Consider the following 18,436-nt stretch of genomic DNA (forward strand, 5'->3'; position numbering starts at 1 on the left):
TGTGTGCACAGGGTCGCCTAAGTGGTGACAAATTCTGGGTATCATGACAAAAGTTTGAATTCCCAGAAATACAAAACTGAGGAAAGTCCCTGCACCACAGTGACCCCTCCAATGCAGTATCACCCTGCTAAATCTAGTCTGATGCTCACACAATCTAAAAATGCTTAAGGTTCACATGGTAAGGAAGTTTCATAAATCATACCTTTCCTGAAAAAAAATATTATGTATAATGGCTTTCTAAAATTACAATAAAACTGAAAGCATTGAACCAAAATTTAAAACACTAAAAATTAGAGGTCGTGATCATTTATTTACTGTGATATCTGACAATACAAACATGTTAAAATAAAACAAAACATATTAAGAGATAAGTAAAACTACCTTTGGCTCTAACATTAACCTGACAAATAAAAAACCAAGATATTTTCCCACCCACCTAAAAAATACAAAATTTTCTAAGATAGACACCAATATTTTTCATATTCTAAACTTTTAAAAAATTTCGTAAATTAGAACATCTAATCAATGGTGAACATGTGCTAATCATTATAAAGCATATAAGCAAAGCATAATACTTAAAATTCAATTACAAAAATAAATACAAATGCCAATGGTTCACTTGTTTTTGCACACAATTACAATATACTGACAAAACATATGCAGAGAATTTCACTATATAACAAAGTAACTCCATTCCTATATATTGCAGGAATTAACTTGAAAGTGAGCACAAGTGGTGTGTTCAAACATTTTTCCAGCACTAGAATTTACTGGCCTGTGGTGTTCCCTTAACTGCTCCTATCTACAGCTTCCCTGAAAGCAGGTACATACTTACCATATAAAAGAAGTTTTTGGAGAGAATACTAAAAGGGAAACAAACAAAAGAATTCTACAACTCTGACAGGCTCTGCATATGTAAACTGAAATGTGAAGAAGACAGCTGAAATAAAAGAAATGAAGGAAGACTTCTAGCACTGAGAGATCTCTTACTACACATGAACTCATTAAAAACACACAGAACATTCTTTCTGGAACTCACTCAAAAGCGAATAATCTAAAACAGACTTAAGTCCTCAAGTATTTTATGTTACTGGAAGTTTAAGTATTTATGACTTACCTCACACTTTTTAGATAAAATGATGGAAAAGTTATATAAAATTTAAGTATAAAAGTTTCCCAAATTACTTTACAAATAAACAAATATCAAAGTACTCAATGTTAATAATATTAATTAAAAGTTTCAATGCTTAAAATAAGCTTTTTTATCACTGTTTACTTGAGTTTTTTTAAACCTAACAGCTTCCCTTGACATAACCTTTTAAATTTAAATTATACAGATTATAATTTACAATATGAAAAAAAAGAAATAAAAAGCTGTGATGTTTTAAGTCACTCAGTATCCAAAAGGCATTCATTTTTTTCTTGCTAGATTTCTATGGACCAACTGGAAAAACAGTAAACATATTTCTTCTTTCAGAAATAATGAAGAGTCCTTTTTCATAAATCAATGGGGGTAACAAACTGTCATGATCTTATTCCATTATAAAGTAACAGTTCATCACTTCAAAGGCATGAACGCAAGCTGTATAACTTTATTAATAACCCACCTTTTTCATTTTCTTTGTATCTACAAATGCCAACTGGAATCTCTGCTTGAAACATGGAGCCCACCATAATCTCCTATTTAAAAGTAACATGACACATTAGTAAGATCTAGTCACACAGATTTTATATCCATTTTCTAGCTTTACCATCTTCCTGGGTAAACTTCTTCATGGTTTCTCTGTCACAAAAGACACAACCAATTAACTACCTCAGAGGAGTATTGTGAGGATGAATGAGTTAATAATAGATAAGAGCTTGGATACGATTGGATGAAAACATTAGTAATAATGGGGTATAGTGCAATATACACAATGAATATAAACTTTACTTCAAAATATGGAGAAAAAGAAATAAAAATGAATTCTTATAATTTAATTAATAAGATAATTGCAAACGCTGAAAAACAGAAAATCAAATTCGGGTACTTTAAGATATTTGCAGTCTAAACTATGGACCGTGGGTCAGCACCATCAGAGTCACCTGGGAAATTGTTAAGAAATGTAAATGCTCAGGTTCACTGAGACCTACTGAGTCAGAAACTCTGGGAATGGGACTCAGCAAATAGTGTTTCAACAAGCTGCTGGGTGATTCCAACATATACTTCAGTCTGAGAGCCACAGATAGAAGGCAATGAAGTAACAAAAAGGGTTTGTATAAAGCTCAGTAGAGGCAAAACGGATGAAACTCCAAACCAAATGGATAAGCAGTTAGTGCCTGACTTTCACAAAACTATACAAAATGAAAAAAGTAACCTCCCCAAAACATAATTAAATTTTATTTTAGGAAATGTGGTCTTCAACTCTACATAGTCAAATCACAGACCAGAGGAAACCGGCAGTTCAGAAAGATAATGAGACCACCACTGATGAGAAAGTACCAAAACAGAGGGACCAAGATTACACTGACCCTCCCTTATCTGGTGGCTAAATGTTAAGAATAAATTTACTGCATTTTCAAAATGAAGATGTAGGTAGGAAAGGTACAAGTTTAAGTCAACAGTTTAACAGTTTTAATAACAGTTTACGGGCACCTGGGTGGTACAGTCAGTTATGCATCTGACTTGGTTTTGGCTGAGGTCATGATCTCAGGGTCGTGAGATCAGCCCCGTACTGGGCTCTGCCCAGAGTCTACTTGAGATTACCTCTCCCTCTGCTCCTCCCGCCCGTGTGCTCTCTCTCTAAAATTAATTAAAAAAATAAATAACAGTTTAAATAATTCTTAGGATTTGACAAGTTCCTCTCTCCTGTTTTTGTCAACCCACGGATAGTACGATCTCATTTTATCTAGTGTAACTCCAAAGACATGCTCTATATAATTAATTTATTGCTACACCTATATAGGAAAACCACTCAATTTTCTAAAAAGAATATAACATACAATTTCTTCTACTCTTACAGAACTTCATCTCTTTCACTGTAAAAAAGAGTTCCGTATCACCACTTCTTATGCCTCTTTTAACTTTACTCACCAAGGCCTACCAGAGAACAGACAGTCAAGTTATCACCCGCCCTGTCTGAGGCACTTCTAAAAAGTATCAATGTCTGGATCTCTTCCAGACGAGTTAAATTAGCATCTCTGGATGAAGGCCTTGGTAATCAGTGTTTCAAAGTTCTCCAAGGGATTCTAACATGGAGCCAGGTTTGAGAGTTTCTGGGCTAGTATAACGATAAGACACCTTCTTTTTCCTGTTGACTTTAGAACACTTCTTTTTACCTGCTGATTTGTTCTGTAGGGAAGGGAAGGGAAACAGCACTTACCAAGTGTCTTATGTATAATTTTCATTAAATCCTCACCAACTTGGACAAGGCTAAAATTTTTATTTCCATATTATACCTGAGATGACACTCAAAAAAATTAATTTCCTCAGGAATACACTATTAATAAGTTCTGAGGCTATAACCTGGACTCAAAATTGGTTTCAAACCTGTCTCCTCTAACCCAGTTTCTAAAAAAATTCAGTATCTTACAAGCCTTAGAAGATGAATCTGAATCTTGACAATTTTTACTACAACAAAATCATACAAAAACAAATAGTCTGGATTTACCGTGGCCTGTTTTATTACATAATTTTCCTGAGGAAGGGAATATTCTCCCATGTTCTCCCTACTCTGAGCTTTTGTTCCTTCATTAAATATAATAATTCAACACTTACTCAAATATTCTACTGTATACTTCAGACACAAAAACAATTTAAGTTGGAGAGAAAGTTTCAGAGAACAGCTTAAGAGAAAAGATACATAAATTTGAATATGTGGTAGAAAGTTTAAGATGACTTCTAAAGTTTTTAGCTTTTTTCATCATAATTTCTGCATGGTGTAGGAATCAGAAAAATATTGGAGTGAAGAACACTTGTCCAAATGGATCGCATAAATAGTGGGTAACTCTGTGATCCTTGTTTTCAGTCTTCAGCTCCATCATTCATTCATCATCCACTCAAATTAGGATAACCTTCCCTTAGCGTCCTAACCCATACCCTCCTTTACCATTCTAACACACTGAGAGAGGTCTCTTTTTTTATTTTTTGTCCATACGTATTTTTCAAAATTTAAATTCAATTAATTAACATACAATATATCATTGGTTTCAGGGGTAGAGGTCAGTGATTCATCAGTTGCATATAATATGCTCATCACAACACGTGACCTCCTTAAAGTCCATCACCCAGTTACCCCGTCCCCCCACTCCCCTCCCCTCCAGCAATCCTCAGTTTGTTTCCTATGATTAAAAACCTCTTATGGTTTGTCTCCCTCTCTGATTTCATCTTGTTTTATTGTTTCCTTTCTTCCCCTATGCTCCTCTGTTTTGTTTCTTAAATTCCACATATGAGTGAGATCATATTATAATTGTCTTTCTCTGACTGACTTATTTCACTTAGCATAATATGCTAAGATGTCTCTCTCTTCTAAACATCTCCTTAGAAATCCAGAAATGGATCAATTCTGGCAGAAGCCCACAGTCCTTGGGTAGCCCAGTCCCAGTTCATTTGAATACTTCATTCTTCCTAATAGAAACTCTGAGATATTCTTTTATTTTAATTAGCAAGGGTGTCAGCTCTTTTTTAAGTTTGCCCAGACATCCCAAACCAAAAAACTTTTTTTTTTTTTTTTAAAGATTTTGTTTATCTGTTTGAGATAGAGAGAATGAGAGCACAAGCAAGGGGAGTGGCAGGCAGAGGGAGAAGCAGCCTCCCCGCTGAGCAAGGAGCCCGATGGGATGCGGGACTCAATCCCAGGGACCTGGGATCATGACCTGCACCAAAGGCAGATGCTTAATCAACTGAGCCACCCATGTGTCCCCCAAACCAAAAAATTTTAAACCACCACCAACAACAACAAAAAAGCCACAGCAAAGACTCAAAACTATTAACTAATCATAACATAAAAAGTACAGAAAGTCCACTCAATTTGATGTTTAGAGCTATTCTGCTTCTGAAGAAATGATTATTTATGCACTAAATTTAAAATCAGACCAAGGAAAAGAACAGCAAAAAAACAAACAAAACAAACAAACTCAATGGAGTTTTTAAGAGCAAAATCAAGTACGCTATCTCAATAAGAATGACATTTCTCCTGTATAAATGATTTGTTCTAATAAATTCTACATGACATTTGACATATTTTCCTAGTAAGTTCAACTACTTTGCAACAGCTTAAAATTAATTCTTCTACTTATATGTATAACTAAGTTGTACAGTTATACAATTTTATAATTAAAAACTTATGTCAATATATAATCTTTAGATTCACTATAGAAATTAACTTATCATACGTAATTATAGAGAAGCTCAAATCTGTTTCTTCACTCAATATATTCTGAGTTGTAAATATTGACATTAATATGGGATAGAAAAACTTATAATCTAAATTATTAAACAAAATCTACTTAACAGAACCAAAGCCTCAATTGCTTTCCCAAATATATAAAAAAAATTTACTTGTGATACTTTTTACAGTGCAAAGAAAACCTAAATCAGCACTAGTTCAAAATTTCAACTTCTATTGTTGGTTTGAGACTAATTTGCTCAAAAAAGTCAATACCATTATTTTATTTTACAAAAAAGTAAGTATTTTTCTCACCACAATGTATTAAGGGGAAATCTGAACATCCACCAAACATTTAAATGTCACAAAAGGGGTTACCTCAACTTTATCAATATAGCTAGTAAAATAATAATTATACTGCTTTTTAATATTAATTTATTTAAACTTTGGGAAAATATGCCTCTAACTACCTTTTTCCAGTCTTCTGATGGAATATAATCTTCATCTTCTTCAGATTCTTCTTCTATTTCGCTATCTAGAATAAATAAGACAATATTACAAAATGATTGTTTATCCTGTCCACATCTGTGTATTATTTTTACACCTACCATCAAACATTTAAGTATGCCCGAAAATATTTGTAGAATAGGACAAGATATTTCTGATCAAATAATACCCTATCAGTTTAAAACAAAACAAAACAAAAAATCCATAAACCTTCTGGGACAATTCTAATCCTAGAAAACTATATTCTCAGGAAATGATTTCCTACAAAAATTTAAGAAAAGAATTGGCGGGTCAATATAATCTGTTCCTAAACCTAATTCTTCCCTAATAAAACGAGAATTTGAACAAAACAAAAACTGGTGTCCAATCAGTGCTCCTTGAGACACTGAGAACTCTGTAGCAACACTTGGGAGAATGTGAAGGGAGGCTACGTATGAAGACTTCCATCCTCCTCAACCTCTGATTTATTCAGAGCAGGCAAGGTGCCATTTGTTTACACTTTGGAGTAAAAATGTGTTTACATAAAGGGATAGGAAATTTGAAAACTATTACACTGTCAGCATCTTCTCAACTGTAAAATGGAATGCAAAGTTCAAAAGGATAACGTTACATATAAAAATTACATCTTCCTATGGAAAAGCTAAGATAGGCAGTATATATACAGCTTCTGTGCACACATCATAACTGAAAGACCAGCTCAGAAGTATGAAATAAATATTGTTTTAAAATTCAGTCACTTAGGGGCACCTGGGTGGCTCAGTCAGTTAGGCGTCTGCCTTCGGCTCAGGTCATGATCTCAGGGTTCTGGGATCAAGTCCCGTAACAGGCTTCCCTGCTCAGCAGGGAGTCTGCTTCTCCTTCTCCCTCTCCACCCTGCTCATGCTCTCATATAAATACAGAAAATCTTAAAAAAAAAAAAAAAAATGCAGTCACTTAGCATCCCACTTCTAAGCAAACTCTGGCAATTTACCTAAGAAGAAAAAGGAAAAATACCAGGCTTTCCGCAAACTTAATATTAACACAATAATTTGTTATTAATTTTATAATATATAACACAAATTAATAATGTGTGTTAAAAAAGAGAGTAACCAATCTTTTACACTGATACACTTTTCAAATGGACCATGTCTTTGATCAAAACTCACAATAAAATACCATTAGCAGCACTACATTCACTTCTAAACTAAGTATGTATCAGAAATCATTCACACGAAGCAGTAGCCACGTTTAATCAGTTATTACACTGCTCCATTTCATGAGAGGTTACTGTTCTTCAAGTGTTTTTCTTTCTTTTAAAGCACAAAAGTTCAGACCCCCAAGTTTAAACTAGTAACACTAATGGCTGCCTTTTTCTTATCAAAGAGCGGTCATCCAGAGTAATGATTCCTGCTTAGAATGAAACACCATGGAGCAAATAAAGTATGCAAATATTCAAGATACAGACATTAAATGTTGTCTCAACTATGCACATCTCTGACTAGATCACAACTGTAGTAAAATTAGGAGAGTTCATTTTGTGTGTGACATATTCTCACCTCAAGAGTAAACCACTTCTTGAGAACAGGGAGCCACTGCTTAGAGAAAGCAACGCTTATGAAATAGCTAAAAAGGGCTAAGAGGCAAAGAAAGTAGAAAATGAAAACTGAGGAAAAGACTAGGAGAAATAAAAAAGATGACTATGAGACAAATTAAAGAAGTGTTGGGGGTCAAAATTTTCCCCACAGGAGCCTGCCAGTGGGGAACAAATTGATTGACTTTTTAATGGACAGAGATTTTATTTAAGTAATCTCTACACCCAACATGGGGCTCAAACTCACAACCCCAAGTTCAAGAGTCATGCTCTCTACCGACTGAGCCAGTCAGGTGCCCCTGGAATGCCATCCTTAAGAGACACGTGTAGACTTAGATATGATGAGACAGCTTTAAGAAACTCAGATCAATTTTATGGAGCCAATAAAGCCCCTTGGAAATGTTGGCCTGATACCTTGCTTACAGAGCTCCCCACAGCCTTAACAGGCCTTGCTAACAAATACTAGCTGTCTCTGCTGACATTTGGACTCAAGGTCAACTGATATGGTTGCAGCCTATGTGCAAGCAAGGTCCTGAATTCCTTACCTGACAGAATAAGCCTAAGACTCCATTCAGGTTATACCAGCTCTTAAGAGCATGCCCACAGCCCTTTCTCCTTGTCCTAAGATAACCTCCTGACATCAGGGACTCAATTTTGCCTCATTCTGATGTCAAGTCTCCACCCCAAAGCAAACATGAGAATATGTGGTTAAAAAAGAAAGAAAGAAAGAAAAAGAAAAATCAAAATATCAAATCAAAATTTCAAAATCAAAAATTCAAAATCAAATAGTGCAGTGACACAACAATCTCTGCAATCTATTCATGGACAATGGGGCTCTAGCACTGCTAAATGAATAAGCTAGAACAAAACCCATTACTGTTCAGCCAGATTTCAGCAAATGAATTCAACTGACGAGTGAAAAAGAAACATTTTACATCATTTATTAAATAGTAAAAATTATTCAAACAACAGAAACCAATGACACTTACTTGTATCAAAATATTTACATCGACGTGGGCGGATTATTTCTTGGGCATCTTGAGAAGCAACAGACTGTGACGGATCATCATTGGAAGACTGAGTTTCATCCTCTTGACCTGATGAGTCCTTTATATTCTCTTCCTGCAGAATAAATTAAATTTCTTTAAGATGTAAGGAAAATTACGGCAGATGAAAGGTTACAATATTCCAAATACAACTAGAAGACTAAAATAAATACATTAAATGCAGCATGGTATTCTGGATTGGAACCTGGAACAGAAAAAAGGACATTAGTAGAAAAACTGACAAAATCTGAACTGTCTACAGTTTAATTAATAGTATGGTACCAGTGTCAATTCTTACTTTTGACAAATATAGCATGGTTACATGAGACAAACAGGGAAAGTTGGCTGAAGAGTACACAGGAAATCTATGCTATCTTTGAACCTCTCTATAAATCTAAAATTATTTCAAACCAAAATAAGAAAATTGAATACAGAACTATCAATTAGCCTTTATTTCTTAAAAACACTAGTATTTTTTTTAAAAGTTGGTACAAATTTATTTAGAAGAGGCATTGAAAAGAAATCTAGAATGACACAGATGAAACTCTTACTTTTCAGGAGTAGATTATAAGGTACTTCCAGTATCAATAAAATACTACTTCACAACAATAAAGACTACAATCTTAATAAATGTGTATAACCTTACTTTATTTTCCCCACTACAGCCACTGTTATCATCATTATCAGCATCTTCATCATCTTCACCTTCTTCTTCTTCTTCTTCCTCCTCCTCATCTTCTTCAGGTAGTCGAATAGTACTATCATAACCGTAAAGACTGAGAAGTTCATGAATTGGCATGTCTCCTTCCTAAATAGACCAAATAAAAAGTTAATTTCTGAATAAGTGAATATTTCATATTCCTGTATTTCACACCTTCATTCCATAGAGAATACCCCTAGAAGTATTCTTTTTTTTTTTTTTATTGTCTTTCTTTTTTTTTTTAAGATTTTATTTATTTATTTGACAGAGAGAGAGACAGCCAGCGAGAGGGGGAACACAGTTAGGGGGAGTAGGAGAGGAAGAAGCAGGCTCCCAGTGGAGAAGCCCGATGTGGGGCTTGATTCCAGGACTCTGGGATCATGCCCTGAGCCAAAGGCAGACGCTTAACGACTGAGCCACCCAGGCGCCCCCCTAGAAGTATTCTTGTATCAAGAATTCTCAAATCATAAAAGGTGAACGAAAACAATTCTGAAACCCAGGAAAATCCTAGTCTTTCAAATTCTAATCATTAACAACAAAACCTTGAAGGGTAATAAAAAAGTGACATTGGTTTAGAACTGTTCTATGCAATCAATTCAGTAAATGTACACTGGCAGTTAATACTGTGTATAGATGCTCACACTTAAGAGCACCATACACAATTTGTGAATGGGAAAAAAATAATTAGAAAAGAGACTGGAAACTAAGTTAACAAAGTAAAGGAGGTGAAATTCACAGCCCAATCCAAACACATTAAAAGAAAACAGTAATGATGCACAGGAATAACACTGTATTCCATTAGCCATATTTTCTTATCTAGGGTTACCTAAAATTATATATAAAATCCTGTCATGTGAACTTTTCTATTTTACAAAATTATTGTATGACCTTCATCTCACAGATGAGGAAACTGAGGCTCAGAGATAAGCAATCTCTCCCCAAATCATACAAGCTACAAGTAGTAGAGCCAGATTTCAAGTCTAATTCCAAAAGCCCATACTCATCAGTATATCATACTGACTCAACCAGGGATCACCCCTAACTCCATAAAAAATACACCCTCTGAGTGTGAAATGAAGAAATATTCATATGCAATGAAATGAATCAAGTTTTCTATAGAAGGTACTCACTCTAATTAGTAATCAAGTGATGCAAAATACCAGGGAAATCAGAAGAGTATTCTGACTATAAAAAAAATTTATTCCAAATCACCTGAACTATACACATTCACAGATGCCCTCCTTCCACAACCCCCTACCCTACCTCTCTGAGAAAAATTTAACAGGCAGTTTAGAACCTACAAGAAGGGCAATCATGAAAACAAGACATGTTTAGTATTTCTCCAGCAGTCTTGTGGCATTATTCATGGACAGAAATAAATCACCCATGTGTTAAAAGCATCATTCTAGTAGAGAGGGATACACGAGATTGGATGATATAACCTGATGACACTAAGCACTTAGATCATATAACTAACTCCTATCACTCAGAATTCGTGTATAAACAGCAACTAATGTTTATAATTTGAAAAAATTTTCCTACAGTAAGAGGTAGGAAGGAAATGCTGTTTAACAATTATATTTCACACTGTAAATGGATATTCTAGTTATAAATCAGTCTGTGAATCTGTTTCTGAAAGAGAAGTCAATTCCCAGAGTCCTGACTGATGACTGCAGCAGCCACAACCTGAAAGGTGCTAACTGTATCAGGTAAGGTACTACCACTCCAGCTGGATGACCAGCTGGCATACTTAACTGACATCTCCTATTGTGTTTCTCAAAGTGCAATAACACAAACAGTGCTTGAGGTGTTCAAGAATCTAGCCCATGCAGATACTGGTCCATGTACCAAGGACTTGGTACAGGAGACAGAAATTTGGGATTAGAAAATCAGGATTTAAGAACTAAAACAGAATTTCAAGATCAAGGAAGTGGAGTAAGAGAAAGATATAGAAAAGGTTGGTTGTACATACATGATAACAAATAGCCACCATAAAGTGTCTTCTACGTGCCAGGCATTTATGGTAAGTACTTTTATTCCACTATCTTATTCTTTCTCTTTTCTGAACAAAAGTAGAATAAGAATATTACGCAATCTCAACAGATCTTTAAAAGTACCAGTGGGAGTATTTACTACCTTTATTTATAAATAAGAAAACTAAGCAGAAAGAAACTATGGCCTGACAGAGACTTTTCTATAATACCTAGACCTAATCCCAGCTCAAATTTCCCATGAACTCATTCTGCACCACAAATTCGAGGTTTAACAATGGCAGTCACTACTATGAACAAGAGCCATGGAAGTCACTAGTATGAATAAGGGCCAAACCAAAGAAAATCTTCAGCGTAAGTTTGCAACTAACATTTACATGGGCCTTAAGAATTCATGAAGAACTTCATATTTATCTCATCTTTAAAACTTCCTTAATGGGGCACCTAGGTGGCTCAGTCAGTTGGGCGTCTGCCTTCGCTCAGGTTATGATCCTGGAGTCCTGGGATCAAGATCCCATGTGGGGCTCCTTGCTCAGCAGGGAATCTGCTTCTCCCTTTGCCCCTCACCCCATTCTGGTGTTCTCCCTCACTCTCTCTCTCATATAAAGAAAATCTTAAAACAAAACAAAAAAACACTTCCTTAATATAGTTTGCCATTACCTCTAATTTTTACAAGTTAGTTAACTGATGTTTTGAAAGATCACGCAAAAGGTATATTATCAATCAAATGTCTTTAGGCTCTCTACCTTTGGTCTGTCATATTCAAGGGCAACAGAATCACCTTGAGGGCTTAGCGAAACAGAGTGCTGGGCCCTACCCCCAAAGTTTCTATTATAGTAGGGCAGAGGTGGGGACTGAGTATCTGCATATTTTCTATGAGCCAGGCCATACTGATGCTCTTGGTATGGGACTACCATGAGAAACACTTATCTCACAGTGTAAGATACCTGCAAATTTCTTCTCCAGTGACAGGTAATAAAGCTCGATCATTATTTTAATAAAGCTTATCACTAACACCTGACACCTAGCTCAGTTATGTGTCAAAAGGATAGGTGACATACTAACTGCATGGAAAGGAATTTTTTTTAAATCACTTTCGGGAATATGGAATGTCTCGTATCCATGGTTAGGTCAATATTTTTCCCCCTACATAGGCATTTAAGAAGTATGACTCACTTTAACTCTCCTCCCAGCCATCCAAGATGCCAAAAGGAAAGAAGGCTAAGGGGAAGAAGATGGCCCCAACTCCTGCTGTCATGAGGAAGCAGTAAGCCAAGAAGGTGGTCAATCCCCTTTGAGAAAAGGCCCAAGAATTCTGGTATCAGACAGGATATCCAGCCCAAAAGGGACCTCACCTGCTTTGCCAAATGGCCCCACTACATCCAACTACAGTGGCAAAGGGCTATTCTCTATAAATGTCTGAAACTGCCTCCTGGGATTAACCAGTTCATCCAGGCTTTGGATCACCAAACAGCTACTCAACTGCTTAAGCTGGCCCACAAACACAGACCAAAGACACAGAACAGCAGAGACTGTTGGCCCAGGCTGAGAAGAAAGCTGCTGGCAAAGAGGATGTCCTATTAAGAGGTCACCTATCCCTCCAGCAGGGGTTAATACTGTCAACACCTTAGTGTAAAACAAGAAGGCTCAGCTGGTAGTGATTGCACATGCTGCGGACCCCACTGAACTGGCTGTCTTCCTCCTGCCCTGAGTTGTAAAATGGGGGTTCCCTACTGTATTATCAAGGGGAAGGCCAGGCTGGACCATCTGGTACACAAGAAGCCCTGCACCACTGTCACCTTCACACAGATTAACTCAGAAGACAAACGAGCTCTGCCTAAGCCGGTGGAAGCCAACAGGACCAATTACAGTGACAGATATGAAGAGATCTGCCCTCACTGGGGAGGTAACATCCTGGGTGCAAAGTTGTGGTTTATACTGCCAAGCTGGAAAAGGCAAAGGCTAAATAACTGGCCACCAAACTGGGCTAAGTGTACGCTATTGAGTTTTCCGTACATAAAAGTAATAAAAAGCTCTCTTTCAAAAAAAGAAGAAGAAATGTGATTCACTTTTTAAAAACTCATTTCTCAAAGAAAAATTTAACAACATTTCTAGTATTGGCTAAGCAGAGAACAGAGGATAGTCAAAAGTGGCTGATCACAGCACATCTGGAGGAGATCTGATTGAAAGTGAAGAAACAGTAATAGAACTGGCAGATAAAGAAAAGTTACTTAAGTCAGAGCAAATGATTACTGCACAAGTATAGAAACAAAAATGAATACCTGGGTTACTCTAATTAGAGCAGAAGGTATCTGTAGAAACTAAAATAAAAAAGTGAGACCTGGTATTTTTACCTACTTTCTCTAGTTTTACTTAGAAGTGTAGGAAGAGTAGGAAGTGTTATACTCTACTTTTGACTCTATTTGAGAGTAACTGTTGGGCAGTGACTGACACTGGAAGAGCTTAGGGAAAATTATAAATGTAACAAATCGCAAGATGGACTTTGGCAGGGAAAGGTTTAGTTTGCCAGAGACAGAGCTAGGATGGAATCCCCTGCTATTGCTCACGTGTAATATAATTAGAACCTAAATAAACTAAATTAGTGGATGTGGTAAAGAAAAAACTCAAGAGACCCTAATGAAAGCAATGTGATTTAACCATGAGTAAAGAACGATCAAGAGGTCCTGGTGACACTGAATCTCTGTTCAGACACTCCTTGTGCCCAGATACATGTTCACAGGACTTCTAAAAAAAAAAAGTTCTAAAAAATATTAAAAACAAACAAAAACGCCCCAAAATTAAAAACAATAAAGTTCTAAGAAAGTTCTAATAAACTTCAAAGTTAATTTAGGTGGGTTCTATCATGTGTAAACAAAATATCCTTGCCTATTCCATCAAGAAAATGCTTGCTTCATTTTAAAAACAAAGAGTATATAGTGGTTTTTATGCTTTTGCTTAGGTATTAACTTCTAACTTAACCTTTGCCACCTAGTATCAAGTTAGAAAGCAAGTAAGAAAGCAACACTCAAGACCCTCTGAGGAATACAACAGAGTTTGACATTAGTATGAAAAGTATCTTACTTGATCTAAAGTATAAAGATCTTGCACTAAACACAGCCACAACTACAGTAAAAACCAAAGTCAATTTCACCGAGGAATCCTCAGTTTCAAATTCAGGTAGCATGTACTGTGTCCCTACTATGCACTAAAGGACGTACAGAAGATTTAACAAGTACTTTGTAAGGGTAATTCACTGCTGTCTGCCCTACCTCCCAGTCCTTTCTCTTTCAACTTCTATATTCATCTTCTTCCAGGAAATGCTTCCTTCATTTCAAGCATGTATTTTGACCGAGAGCTCACCTTCTGGACTATATAGCATCTGATCCAATTGGAATCACTGCATTCCTGGCCACAGGTTTGGAACGGACACAAGACCCAAGCCTGGCCATAGTTTGTTTACAAATCTGTACCAATAGCAGCTAAAGAAACACAAACTATCTAAAATAGTGTAAATTGGAGACCTGGAAACTGACAGCATATAAAGAAAGTTGGTCTGAAAAAGGATGCCTCCATGTAGAACAGAAACAGAAAATATCTTCTGGTGGCACCTGTGTCCTTAAGGCCGAGAAATCTCCCTGCCCTTCATAAAATTACCTGAACAACAAATTCTTCATTTTGCCTAAGTTAGTTCAAGATGGATTTCTTTTTTTTTTAAGATTTTATTTATTTATTTGACAGAGATAGACACAGCCAGCGAGAGAGGGAACACAAGCAGGGGGAATGGGAGAGGAAGAAGCAGGCTTCCAGAGGAGGAGCCTGATTTGGGGCTCGATCCCAGAACGCCAGGATCACACCCTGAGCTGAAGGCAGACGCTTAACGACTGAGCCACCCAGGCGCCCCTCAAGATGGATTTCTATTATTTGCCCTCAAATATTCTGATATAAACAGCAATGATATCCTATAAAACAAATGTTCCTGTGATTTCCCTCTGAAAAAAGACTAAAAGCTAAATAAAACATGGCTGACAATACATTATTATATTAGGGTCTATCAGTCACCTGTTTCAGATAATCTCTCATTTACTTACATTGTCAAAGTCTGTGTTCTACAAGGTACTAAGTAAGGGGCTTTCCTCAAGTTAAACTGAAACATCACAATAAAGCAGCAGTGTCTTATTACCATTCATACAAAGGTTAAAAGTATAGAAACGAGGGAAACAACGTGAAAGAGAAAATTATGGGTCAAGTAGAGTAGGGCTTCACAGTTTGGGAGTTATAAATTTCTTTGAGAATTTCACGAATGATATAGCCACTAGGATTTACTGAGTGATTACCATGTAGGACACTCTACTAAATTTTTATGTAATAAAACTGAAGCTAAAAGACGTTACGGAACTTGTCCAAAGTCACACACTTGCAGCTGAGTTTTGACTAGGCAGTGTGATTAAATGCTTTATAATACCTTTACATATATATGCTATATACTGCCTTCCTTGAAACCTGACCCTAGGTTAAGTGTACCTCATCCTGATGGAATGTCTAATAAGATGTACTGGGTTGACAGAATATAAGAAATATAAAGGAAGATATGGACATAGCACAAAATGAATAAAAACACAGAAATGTGGACTATACTTGCATATTGTGCTTTAAGAAATAAGTTAACTAAGCACTATAACAAAAACAGGAGCAATCCTGTTTGCATAACCTAAAGGGAGGCTAGCTGGAGGTGAAAAGAAGAGACTTTTTAAAAGACGGACATTTTATCTGAAGTTAAATCTGTCCTTTAACATCAAAACAGTAAGGTAAAGTTACCAAATAACTTCAGTATTATTTTAAGGTTGGAGAGGTGTCCGTGTGCTGGCCACGGAGGAGTGGGTCCCTCTCCTTCATATCAATCATTTAGAAATGGCAGGTGACAGCAGATACTGGCTATTCAAGGGCCATTTGGTGGATGGACACAGTATTCTTCTTCTCCCTTGTACCACGAATGATTTACCAATATATGCTTACCAAGGAAGAGGGGAAGAAGAAGGAAAGAGACTGATTTCCAGCGAGGATGGTCCAGAGGACTATATCCAGACTGGACTACAGAGACAGTTCCTTAGGTAACCTTGGGGTTGGGGTTTCACTAGAAGATAAACTATGAAGGGATGGAGGCACTGAACTTTTCTTTATAATCTCCATACTGGGGTTTCTTTTTATTCAATGTAATTCTTGTGTGTTTACTTCAAAAAATACTCAATCTCTCACATTTTAATCTTTATTTTCTAGTTCTGGAGATTCACCAGATGGTATGTGTCTAGCACTTCAAAAGAAGTATTAAGTATATTGTTATAATGTGATTTTTTAAAAATACAGATAAATACATAAAGACATAGCTGATCCTGATCCCTCTTCTCCCAAACAGACTGCTACAACTGTGCCATTAAAAGCAAGACTGCAAATTTTAAGAGTGCATTTGAAAAACAGTTAAACCAGCCTACATATTGCTATTTCTGGCAAAAAGTCTATTTACTATAGGAATGATTCTGACACTCCTTCTAAGATCACCACAATAAATTCTACCCTGTGTATCTAATTCTACTAAAACATTTAAATGGTAAACTTATATAATGACATGATATATTAAGATTCATGCCTTTATTAACTGTAGTGAGATGTAACAACAAACATTAAAGCACCATCTATGAAAAGCTACTTTTCACTTAAAATTTTAGACTTCAAACTGAATGAACCTAAAACTATAGGCCATGCAGTTACTGATAACTCCTGAATGAATCAACTATCAGAATTCTGCCACAATTACATCAAAAGTCCATTTCATGGGGCGACTGGGTGGCACAGCGGTTAAACATCTGCCTTTGGCTCAGGGCATGATCCTAGCGTTATGGGATCAAACCCCACATCAGGCTCTCCCGCTGTGAGCCTGCTTCTTCCTCTCCCACTTCCCCTGCTTGTGTTCCCTCTCTCGCTGGCTGTCTCTATCTCTGTCGAATAAATAAATAAAATCTTAAAAAAAAAAAAAAAAAAAAAACCACAAAAGTCCATTTCATATAACCAACATGTCAGATAAAAACCAACTAACCTATTCTTGAGAGCTGTAATGTTTCGTTTCTATAAAAGAAAACCAGTCATCGATATGAGAAAATCATCCTAATTTTTTAAATTAAAAAAAAAAAAAGTTTGGTTTGGTTCATACCTAAAGAGTTTATAATTATACTGGCCCTTAACTAGCTTAGCTGCAGATTACAGATGAAAGCATTGGTGATTCTGCACAACTTAAACCTAAGCCTTAATTACTCTGGGAAAAGTTAAAATCATCTGAGAAGGTGTGAGACTGTCTGGATGAAGAGAATGATAAAAGATTGGTTTCCTGGCTCTTTCTTTCTATATCCTCTACAAATAATTCTAAGTTTTTTTCCCTAAGAAGGGTTGTTAGAAAGCAAATTTGGGGAGGCTGTAAAAGACGGAGGACGCAGAAGAAAGGCAGAGAAATAGTAAAAGACAATACACACCCAAACTTTTAGCAAAGCCCAATTTTGTACTAATTAAATGTAATAGCCTATTTTACAAAACAGAAGAAAACAATAATCATTCTACCACATAATCTGTACTGATTATCTCCTCTTAAGTAACTACTTACTCAATTATTTGAGTAATAAAGAATGTGAGAAAAGGGAAAATATAACATTTTCCTCCTTTAAATGTTATCCCATGGATGGGTTATTCAGAAACGAAAATATATCTAAAGCAATAGAAGTTTCTATGAAATATAGGCAAATAATTGCCTTTCCACTTAGTGAATATATGAAGTGACTGTGATTGTTTCTTTGGATGTTCACCTAGGTTCTGAATCATTCAAACAAATTATACCAGTCTTCTGAATAACTTTCCAGCCTCTTCTAAAGAATAGTTTTGACTCCAGGCTCTTCCAAGTGCTTTTTAGCCCATTCTTGAAAAGCTTTTATAACAACTATACATCATTGCCCCTAAAACCAATTCTGTTCTTTGGCTTAATAAAATATTGAATTGCTTAGGCACTGTGGATTAAGTCAGCTTTAATTACTAAAAGATCCAAAATGGGACCATCTGACAAGATTTGACTAGATATTAATAGGATTCCTTTTCTAGCTCTTTAAATGTACACTTTAAAAAGTTCCAAACTAAAATTTTGAAACACAGATTAGTGTTTATTACTACAAAAGTACAAGAATTCATTTTTCCATGATATTATGTACTCCGAATGCTTAAAG

The 18,436-nt window shown here is 36.0% G+C and overlaps 1 protein-coding gene and 1 pseudogene across 22 annotated transcripts in view; one reads left to right on the forward strand and one right to left on the reverse strand.

Annotated features, from left to right (window-relative positions):
- Positions 1–18,436, reverse strand: part of MIER1 (MIER1 transcriptional regulator) — a 61,887-nt gene that overhangs the window by 19,394 nt on the left and 24,057 nt on the right. For all 22 annotated transcript variants that reach the window (XM_040627161.1, XM_040627181.1, XM_040627160.1 and 19 more), the window contains 4 exons: positions 9,136–9,297; positions 8,433–8,565; positions 5,837–5,901; positions 1,608–1,680 (listed from right to left, as the gene is read on the reverse strand). In XM_040627161.1, coding sequence (XP_040483095.1) covers positions 1,608–1,680; positions 5,837–5,901; positions 8,433–8,565; positions 9,136–9,297 — 433 coding nt within the window. The remainder of the gene's footprint in view (positions 1–1,607; positions 1,681–5,836; positions 5,902–8,432; positions 8,566–9,135; positions 9,298–18,436) is intronic.
- On the forward strand, positions 9,533–14,792 carry LOC121102076 (annotated as a pseudogene).

Source organism: Ursus maritimus, unplaced genomic scaffold (assembly GCF_017311325.1).
Source record: "Ursus maritimus isolate PB19 unplaced genomic scaffold, ASM1731132v1 scaffold_12, whole genome shotgun sequence".
Classification (NCBI taxonomy): domain Eukaryota; kingdom Metazoa; phylum Chordata; class Mammalia; order Carnivora; family Ursidae; genus Ursus; species Ursus maritimus.